Genomic DNA, 10,215 nt, shown 5'->3' with positions numbered 1-10,215 from the left:
GGAGCTGCTTTTAGCAGCCGCAGGCACACTGCAGACACGGGATCGGCTTACGAGGATCCCTCGCAGGAAAAGGTGCGGTGCACACGTAATCTTAGGAGCTGCTCAGGACACACGGCGCCGCCATTCCCTTACAGCTAAGTGAAGCTTCGAGCTACAAGCGGCTATGACCAGAAGAGGAGAGCATTTTCAGACACACGCTTTAAACAAGCTCGCGCCACCCATTTCCGCGCTCTGCGCTCCGTCACCAGCAGCGCGCCTGCGCAGCCTGCCCCGCCGCTCGGGCCCACGGGGCGCTGGGACCCGCGGCCACCGCGCCCGGCGCGGCCACCAGCCAATGGGCGGGCGGGCCGCCGGCGTTTCCCTCCCGCAGCCAATCAGCGCTCGCTGCCTCCCGCCTTCCCACCAATGGGAAGGGCGCTCTGGGGGCGTCGGTCACATTCAAACCGGGGGCAGCGCGCGAAGGCGCTCGGTCGGAGCTGCGTTCCGCCCCGGAGCGGCGGCGGCTGCGGTACGGCGGGCGGGCCGGGGACGGTACCGGGGTGAAGGGACCGGGCCGGGGAGCAGCGGGGATGAGGGAGGGAGGGAAGGGAGGTGGGTGAGGGGGCCGGGGGGCAGCGGGGGCGCTGGTGTGCGGTGAGGCCGCAGAGGCGCCGGGCCGGGCTCCTCGGCACCCTCGGGGCTGCGGCTCCGCTTGGCTTCCTCCCCTGAGGGCGAGAAAACCTGCTCGCGTCTCCTCAGCTCCCTCGCCGCCTCACGGGCTTTGTTTATGCCACGTTGCCTCACCTGCCCCTACTGCCCAGTCTCTCTCCTACTTAGCCCTCTCCTGCATCTTCGAGTCTTATCTTTTTTGTGTCTTACGTTAGAATGTAATATTCTGTTTCTTTTCTTCGCTAGTATTGCTATTTTTTTTAAATCGACGGCCCTTTTTCTTAGTGTTGGGAGTTTTTGCTTTCCTTTTAAGGAAACTCTGATTTAGGGTTTAGGACTTGTAAACAAAACCGAAGAAAGATTATGCACTTGGATAGATTGTATTTTTTAAAGTCTGGGTAGATGCTTCAGAAAGAGGTGTCATTTTACCTGTCCTCTGTAGAGAACTTATAAATTCTTCATCGTATAGTATCTTGACATTAGTGGATGCTTTAATCAAGCAATAGGAATAGAACTGAACAAGCTTTAAAGGTAACAGTGTACCTACAATGGTGTGGACATAGAAGGAAAATGTAGGTAACAGGATAATGTTAATTCCTTTTACTAGACTGATCATCTGGTAAAAGGTGGATTTTTCCATTCGGGGGATAAAAGCTAGGTAAACTCTTGGGGCACTTGGTTAAAATTCTTACTGCACTGTACAGCTCTTTGGGTGGACAAAAGCAAAAATGTTAGTAGATTCCAGGAATAGGAACAGTGTACTTTTTTGTTCAATAGGTAAGAAATATTTTCATACTTTCTTAAATTTTGCTTTTGAGGCAAAACTGCATCTGGCTTCATGTGGAAACAGAACAAGTAGTGTAATGCAGCAAATACAGTATGTCAAGTCTGGATCCTGTTCTTTTTATTATCAATGAGTATTTTTGGGTGTGTTACACATGGAATCTTAGGGCCAACCTGTATTACCACTTCATCCTTTTGCTGGATCTTCAGTCTCTGTCCTTTGGCTCCTTATTTAGTGGGTCTGTATGAGGGATTGGAGTTACTTTAACACTTTATTTACTAAATAACACTTTATTTAGAGGTACTGGTGTATCTTCTTGATCTTTGCCTTATGTGTTCTCCCTGTTCCTGACTTCCTCTCCTGTAGGCATTTCTAGATCTCAGGCATGCTGCAGTTCCTCGGTGCCTATGTAACATCATGTGGCTGTTTTAGGTCTGCTGTTGTCAGATTTTGAAAATACATATCCCAAGGAAATTCATGGCAAATGATTTCTTTAAGAGAAATTATGCAGCAGATTAAGAAAAAATGAACCTCTGAACACCTGCTTATGGTTGATCATTGGCATGAGTAGAATAATTACTGGCAAATCATGACAACAGCTAGGTGAATATGCCATTTGTACACTTTTTAGTCTCTAAATGTCACAGCAGGCTGACATTTGGAAGTGTTTGCACTTATTCAAAAAGTAAGCTTTCATTAAGCTTTTTTGGTTCTGTTTTTATTACTTATTAGGAATAGTTTTATTGATTTTAATGAAAACTGTATTTCTGGGATGTCATGAAGATGAGGCAAGCTTACAAGGTAAGCTTCCAATGTTTAACCCATCAATTTTTGATACACAGGAACTTCTTCAGTATGGAGAACTACATTTCTTGCCTTTGGGTTCTTGGGATCATCTGAGGTAGTCTGACCCTCATCCACCTTACCTTTTTGACAAGGCATATCCATTCCTCAGGAGAGTTTTTCTCCATAACACATTGAACATTAAGCAGTTAAGCAGCATACCAGAAAGGTAAGTTCGATGTGTATTGTTGAGACTTAAAATCAAATTTATGCAGAAATTTATTTTTCTTGTCTACTGCATTTGGGAAGCTATCACTGCAGGAAGAATAATGAATTTTTGACATTGGTGAGGAAAATACAAAGACTGTTTAAGAAATCCAGAATCCACCTGGGAATTCTTAGCAGGTACAGTAGTAATGACATATTGGGGTATTACTTAACGTGAGGTAAATTTCATTTGGTTGTCTTGGTGCTTTAGGTTCTGGAGAACCTGACTTCATCCATACTTTAAGGAGGTGGGTACAGTTCAAGAAGAGATTTCAATGAATGTTTTCACCATGAGGAGGAGATCTGGAGTATCTGGTTTTCTGTAGCCCCTTGTACTGTATTTTTAAAAGGTGAAACTGCAATGTGTACCAAAATTTCCCTATGAAGTAAATAAGTATAATCTGTAGAATGGCACATGAATTTGCTATAGTAATCAACTATGTAATTTTTAGCAGCATGATCCCCAAAAGATGAAACAGTTTACAGACTCTCTCTCAGAACAGCCTAAATTGACTCTTTGGGGATAGATATTAAATAGATATTAAAGCATGTTTCAAACAAGCATTGAAATTAAAGTTTATTCAGTGTACATTTTTGAAGGTAAATGAAAGAAGGGTTTGTTTTTTTTTTCTCTGTTCAGTGAGACAAAAATTGTATTTCAAATACTACTGATTTAGCATACAGTCTTTAGCTTTCATAGGTTTTTGGACTTTTTTCTGCATAGGTCTCTCTTGAAGCTACTTGAGTGTCTCTCCAGACCCTTAAGATGCTAAGGCTTCTTCGTAGTGGTAATGTGGATGATGCTTTTGCAAGACTAAGTCTTGGAATTTTCACAGTGAAATTGTGTTTTGAACCTGCAAAATGGCACTTCTATGTAGACAAGAGCAGGCTTGATATTCTTAGTGGGCTGTTTCTAGTTCAGGGTGAACACGCTTAATTTTGCCTTGTAAGCAAGCTCTTGTAAGCATGATAATCTTTCGGATTTGTGGTTTCTGCTTGGGGAAACCTGGGTGTCTGGTGCTTTTAAAGAAATGCCAACTTGTAGTGACTAATGCTCTAAAAATTGTGAGACTTTGAGAGTGGTGCCTGGTATATCTATTACATTGTGGGGTTAAAAGTAGGTGATCTTCATTCCATTCAAATCCTTCCCTATCAATAATTCACCTAAAAACAGATCTAATGTTTCTGAGCCCTCCAGCAACTTTTTGTTGACTTGTTATACCCAAGTACAAAATGAAAAAAGACCAACAATTCACTGTAAAACTAAGTCAAACTAAACTTAGTCTTTCTTTGAACCTATTTAATCTGTCTAAAGTACATTACTTTCCCTGTTTCTGGGCCCAACAGTAATTAGAATTTAATAAAATTCTCATGTTCATTAGATGCATGGGACATTGATACAGGAAAGCCGTTTATTGTAGGCAAAAATAGAAGAAACCATTAGGGTTTTTTCAGTTCATTTTAGCAATCTTGCTCTGCTCAGATTGCTTAGGTTATCTCTCAGCTGTATTATATGTATTTCAGCTGATAATAACTGTTAGAGCCTTGAGGATTTGGTATACGTTTTGTTATAAGAAGTCTTTGAATCTCTAAATCTCCTTTTTGAAACTTAAAAATAGGTATCACTTGTCTTTGTCAGTACCCCTATGAACTGAGGAGAATGTGAATTCTTTTCTACTAAGCCCACTGTGGAAACTAATTGCTGTAACCTGTGGCAAAGAGCTTGGATTAACACTGTGTGCTAAACTAAAGCCAGCCTAATTATGAGTTCAGAATGTGATGTAGTGCAATAGACTGGAAGCTATTTCAGGCAATGCATCCTGCTCCCCATTTTATTCAAATGCTGAATGTACCTTGTTGGAAAGGGCTACTGTGAAGCATGGATTAGGATTTGGCTGGATCAGCCAAGTACCAATTCTATTTATTTGTCAAAGTTGTCTTCTGTGAAGAAGTTTTTGTATAACTGCATTGACAGAGGCTTAATAGAGTATTTGTTACATAATGGGTTGATTCTCAAGCTGTAAATGATACATGGGAGGCTTTCCCATGGTAATTCCCATCAAAGTGAGCTGCAACAGGGTTTTTCAGTAACTTCACTGTTTTTTAACCTTGTGCCTGCAGATGGAGGAGACAGACCTAAGTGAAAGAGGATTGCCACACATAACATCAATCATGAATAGAGTTAGAAACTTGAAAAACAAATACAGAAATGAAGAAAATATCACAGATGAGTTTAACTGTACTAAAATCTCAGCTGATACAACAGGTATTTACTTTTGTTATTCTACTGTCACTTATGCAAAAGTTGTTAATGTAAACTGAGTGAAAGAAACATTAACTGAAAGGATTTCAAGTTTAGTGTTTCTTCAGTATGAATGTTGCTCTATTGTTTAAAAAGTAGACAGTAATTGTCTTGCATGAAAGCTTATAAAGTGTTTTCTTCTGTACATGTTTGCTGCTGTTTTAATCAATCTTGTTTTTTGTTTTTCTGTCAGATAACTCTGGAACTGTTAATCAAATAATGATGACAAGAAATAATCCAGAAGATTGGTTATGTTTTTTGCTTAAACTAGAGAAAAAGGGTGTTCCTCAGATGGATGTTAGCCTACTAAACAGACTCATTGGTCGTTACAGTCAAGCAGTGACTGCATTACCTGCAGAAAAGTATAGCCAAGATGAGAGCTATGCTCGCATTCTTGTGAGATTTGCTGAGTTGAAAGCGTAAGTATAAATTTTTGGTATGAGAACTCATTCTGTGTCTGAAGTATGATGAGAATACCTTGTTTTGTTAGCGTTTTCTGCAACAAGTTATCATTTTGACTGTAGATGTTTTCATTCTGGTTCCTTGAAGGTAAGTAGCTTTGGTTAGTCACCTTATCTGCTGTCTCCACAATACTTGCGTTTTTTGTATATGCTAATATACATGATTGTTTAGTTACTTGATTTAGGGATGTTAACACACCTTCTTTTTGATGAAGAGCTGTGTCTAAACAATGCAGCAATCAAACAATTAGAGTTGAGCAGGGGATCTTGCAGTGAACATAGCTAATCTTTTTCCTGTATGTTCTTCCTTTATATGACTTTTTGGCGCATGGTTTCAGCTTGCAGTATGATAGATGTCTACTTCTCTGTACTGTAATTTGTATTGGTCTTGCTGCATCACTGTTACTAAAAGCATACAGTGGAAATAATCTGTTGAATCTCCTGTTGAGAAACAAACAGGTATGAATAATGACCTGCTTGTGAATCTTCAGTATCTTTAAGAGGGAAGATATTATTGTGTAAGTGGAATAAGAAATCTCTTCCAGAAAAGTTTAAAGATGCATTGCAAGATGGCATTCTTATTTAAAGGCTAATTGCTTTTCCTCAGAGCAGAAGCTGTGCAACATAAACTTCTAGATTGTAGTTCATGGAAATCTTTTTCTGGACTAGTGATCAAGTCACATCTCTTGTCCCATTGTAGGAGAGTTTAAGTTCAGAAAGATTATTTCCTACTTCCGTAATCACTTGGACCTATTTTCACTTGATCTTTAGAGCATGGTTAGGAAGGTGGATACTTCTAAGATGTGTACAAGAGCGATGTTCAGTGTTCTGTGGGATGTACTGCAGAAAGCAAAACCAAAGGTGCTGTCAGTAGCTTTTTAATGCATTAATAGTATGAATAGTTCTATTTGTGGTGTCTCACTGAAATGTTTTTAGTTGTTTTACTGCTGCAGCTTCTAGGGACCTTCTAGGGAGAGTAGTTTGTCTTGTTTCACTATTAAAATGCACTCTATAGCTGTACTAAAATATCTTCTACTTTTGTAGCCAGAATTACTGTAGAATATACCTTTCTCACTGGGTAGCTCAGATTTTTTTTTTTTTTGTTCTCGGCATGTTTTTTAATCGGCATATATCATCAGTCATATGTTTCTTGACTTGCCTAATGAAAATTTGTTTTAAAAAGATGAACAACCCACTCCAAACACATTTTAAAAAATGTACCCACCAAAATCTGGTATAGCATCAATTCCAATGGAAGCTCACTATAACCATCTCCCTAAATAATTCCTCATTTGGAAATTACTTTCAGATACTAGCTTTTTCTTAAGCATTTATTATAAGCTAATATTCTTGTCCAGAGTGGTGTGTAATATCAATTATTTATATGAAGCTACATTTATGAACTGCATGTGTAATCACCTCAGCAATGAAATTGCATTTGGCTGATTGGACCTAAAAACCAGCAATGTCGATTGTCTGTAGTTTTTAAAGGTTAATGTTAAGTTAATCAGTGACTACTTATTTGGATCTTTTGTGTTTGGCACGTTTACTTATTGCTCATAACTTTTTCTCGTTGCTCATAATTTTTTTTTTGTTTGAAATTTCCCTGGTGTTCCACACTTTCCTTCTCTGTTCCTGGCTGTCTGTTTGTCTAGTACTAAATATTTTGTCTCTGCTTGGTTTTAGCTTCTGCTAGAGGAAATACACTCATCTGATGATTTGATAGAGTGCTTCTAGTTTATTTTTTAGCTATTGCAGGTAAAGCAATACTGATATTGCAAGTTAAGTGACACTGATAGGTGTTCTGATGATACTGCCCTTGGTGGGAGAAGAAATATGCTTATCAGTAGAATTGTCTGCTGTTCTCCCAAATGTTCCACCTAAACAAGGTGGAAAAGCAAGTCAGAATTACAAACTTCAGAAGGAGTGGCAATGGCTTGAGATTTTATTATCTGCTGCCATCAACACTGTTTTGTTCCAATTGTAGAATTGTGGAGTGTTAAGTGGTTGGAATGGATCTTAAAGATCATTTAGTCCCAACCCCTTCTGCCATAGGCAGGGACACCTCCCACTAGACCATGTTGCTCTAGGCCTTTTCCAGCCTGCCCTTGAATATTTCCAGGGTTGGGGCATCCACAACCTCCCTGCGCAATCTGTTCCAGTGTCTCACCACCCTTACAGTAAAGAAATAATTCTACCTAATATCTAGCCTAAATTTCCCCTGTTTGTACCCATTATTCCTAGTTCTACCACTAGAGTTCCTGACAATAAGTCCCTTTGTGGCTTCCCTGTAGGCCCCCTTCAGATACTGGAAGGTTGCCATGAGGTCTCCATGCAGCCTTCTCTTCTGCAGGCTGAACAGTCCCAGATTTCCCAGCCTGTCCTCATAGGAGAGGTGCTCCAGGTGCCCAATCACCTGTTGGACTTGTGCCAACAGGTCCCTGTGTTTTTATGTTGGGGGTCCCAGAGCTGAATGCAGTGGTTCAGGTGGGCTCTCCCAAGAGCAGAGTGGCAGAATCACTTCCTCCAACCTGCTGGCCGCATGATGCAGCACAGGATTTTGTTGGCTTTCTGGGCTGTGCGCATACTGCTGGCTCACGTTGACTTTTTCATCAACCATCACCCTCAAGTCTTTCTCCCCAAGCCTGCTCTCAATCACCTCTTTCCCCAGCCTGTGGGTGAGAAGCTGGATTCTTCCATTCTTGGCCCTGGACCTTTATTGTCCTGTTATCTTCTTTAGCTGCAGTCTGGCTGTGCTAATACCTTTTGACCTAATATGACACCAAGGTTGTTTGAAGAATTCTTGAGTGTGCTCTAAAATAGTCAAAGACAAACAATGTTTCTATGTCTGATTATCTGTATTGTACATTAACAATGTCAGGCCTGCTCTCATGGGATGCGTCTGGCTGTAGCACAGTGCCACCAAGCGTGTGGCACTTGGTGCCTGCTGCTAGTGTTAGGTCTTGTTCTGTATGTTACTATCCAAGCTATTGCTGATTTCTGCAGGAACTTAAATTGTAACAGACTCTTTGAAAGTTAATGTAATTCATATTACAGCCTAATTTCTCTTGTTCAGACTTCACCTGCATATGCATTATTCTTTGCCTGTCCTATTGCTTTGGATAATCAGAGTTCAGTAAACCTACTTGACTCTAGTAATATGCCTAAACTATGAGAAACTTTTCATTCAAAATTCCACAGAATTCTACTGAAAATATGTTCTCTTTACTGTTCCATATTGTCTTTTTCTGTGCTTTTATTTTGAACCATGGTCATAAATCTTTTGCTCTTCCCACTTCTAAGTGGTTCTTTTGTTTACCTGTTGAGCCAAGGGGGAACTTTGTAAAGAATTTCTTTATCTCTTGATTATGGATGTTGTTGGTAAAAGCTCCCTTTTTTCTTTTTAATGTCCATTGAAATGTAACATTAATGTATTATTTCGTAATGATATAGATGTAGGCATTTTGTATCTTGACTGGTATTTACTTAGGCTGTAGTTCCTCTAGAATACTTAAATTTTGGTGCACTGTGTGCAAGCATTATCCTACTTAGCAATCTATGGCTGAATGTAAAACTAGGATTAAAATTTGCCAAAAATAAATGAACTGCGATGTGTGAAATAGCTTAAGGATTGAGTCCTTTGTGAGTTTTGGAAAAATTGAGCTTGATATCTTTAAACTAATAGAGTTTTTAAGATTCTTTGCTTATTTGTAGTTCACTGATTGCTCTAAGAAAGAGGAAAATCTTTAGCCTATTGGTAAATTGCTTTTTCAAAGTTGTCTAAAGGCTTCATCTGGCACATGAAACTTCATCCTTGTTTCTCAGGCTCTTCACCTTGTGTAACTATGAATATTCTGTCTTTACAGTCTTCAAGATCCAGAGGAGGCACGGGACCAATTTCATCTGGCCAGACTGAACTGCAAGAAATTTGCTTTTGTGCATGTGGCTTTTGCACAGTTTGAGCTATCACAAGGTGTGTAAAAAAAAACCTGTTTGGTGTTGCTGTTCTGTGTTGTTCTTGATTTTGTTGTTTTAAACTTCTGCTCCCTTATATAATTTGTAAGGCAACTGATAGGTATTAAATCAGAAAAACTCTGGAATTTTTTTTTAATTGAAATTTACTGAGAACATGTGTTCATTTTTTAAAATGGAAATATACCCACAGTTCATGGTTTTTCTTCCTTTTTTAGAAATAACTTTCAAACAAGGTAAAAATTGTCAGTAGTTCTTATATATATATATATTTTTTTTTTTTTAACTTAGATCTTGCAGTGGAAGGCTTTTCAGTAGGACTATTCCTGCACTGAAAAGTGAGGCTCAAATACTTTGCTTGCTTATGGAAGAAATTCTGTCTTCTTCCAGACAGCATCTGTAGTTTGAGTATGTTTTTGATTAAACAAAAATACACTGTCAATGTGCAGTTTGGTTGTCCCGGGACTTGGCTGCCCATAGGCTTGTATTTTTGGGTGTCTCTTGTTTCCATGGGTGATTTGAACAGAGATCTATGTCACCCTGTTTATTTCTTCCTTTGACAGTTTGCTCTGTACAGAAAGACAAGCACATTCCATGAAGCCTGTGTTCTTATTTAAAAGAAAAGACTTTGTGGATACATTTTAAGCTTTTTGTGATTTGTTTTCCTTTTTTTTTTCAGTATCATGCATGAGTACACAACATGCAGTTGTATGAGTATATGTATATACATATTATATACAACATGTACATAGTATGAGAAATTCTTCCCAAACTTAGCTACAATAAATATATTTAATTAAATTGATCTGTCTATTCTACACTCTGGATTCTGAATACATTTTAGTAGTTCTTCTTTTTCCTTCCGTACTTCTTTTTCCACTGGTAGTGGTTTTGTCTATACATTTTTGCTACAATACTACTTTGTAACTGTATTTTAGGATACAATTTAGATGTTCAAAGTTTGGCCCATGAGGCAGAGCCATTTTGCTAACATCAAT

The 10,215-nt window shown here is 39.2% G+C and overlaps 1 protein-coding gene across 4 annotated transcripts in view; it reads left to right on the top strand.

Moving 5' to 3' along the window:
* Window positions 1-382: 382 nt before the first annotated feature.
* The window catches only part of TTK (TTK protein kinase), a 31,804-nt gene continuing 21,971 nt past the window's right edge, over window positions 383-10,215 (top strand). For 2 of the 4 annotated variants that reach the window (XM_085056450.1, XM_085056447.1), the window contains exons 1-5: window positions 383-508; window positions 2,275-2,444; window positions 4,604-4,748; window positions 4,978-5,203; window positions 9,112-9,218. In XM_085056450.1, the coding sequence (XP_084912576.1) occupies window positions 4,604-4,748; window positions 4,978-5,203; window positions 9,112-9,218 (478 nt within the window). In that variant the 5' untranslated portion in view covers window positions 383-508; window positions 2,275-2,444. Of the gene's footprint in view, window positions 509-2,274; window positions 2,445-2,693; window positions 2,833-3,252; window positions 3,271-4,603; window positions 4,749-4,977; window positions 5,204-9,111; window positions 9,219-10,215 lie in introns of those variants that run through there. The other 2 variants (XM_085056448.1, XM_085056449.1) reach the window with 2 other exon arrangements.

This window comes from Lichenostomus cassidix, chromosome 3 (assembly GCF_008360975.1).
Source record: "Lichenostomus cassidix isolate B80296 chromosome 3, HeHo_3.0, whole genome shotgun sequence".
Classification (NCBI taxonomy): Eukaryota; Metazoa; Chordata; class Aves; order Passeriformes; family Meliphagidae; genus Lichenostomus; species Lichenostomus cassidix.
Note: the sequence above shows the minus strand (reverse complement) of the source record. Positions and strands in the feature narration are given on the sequence as shown.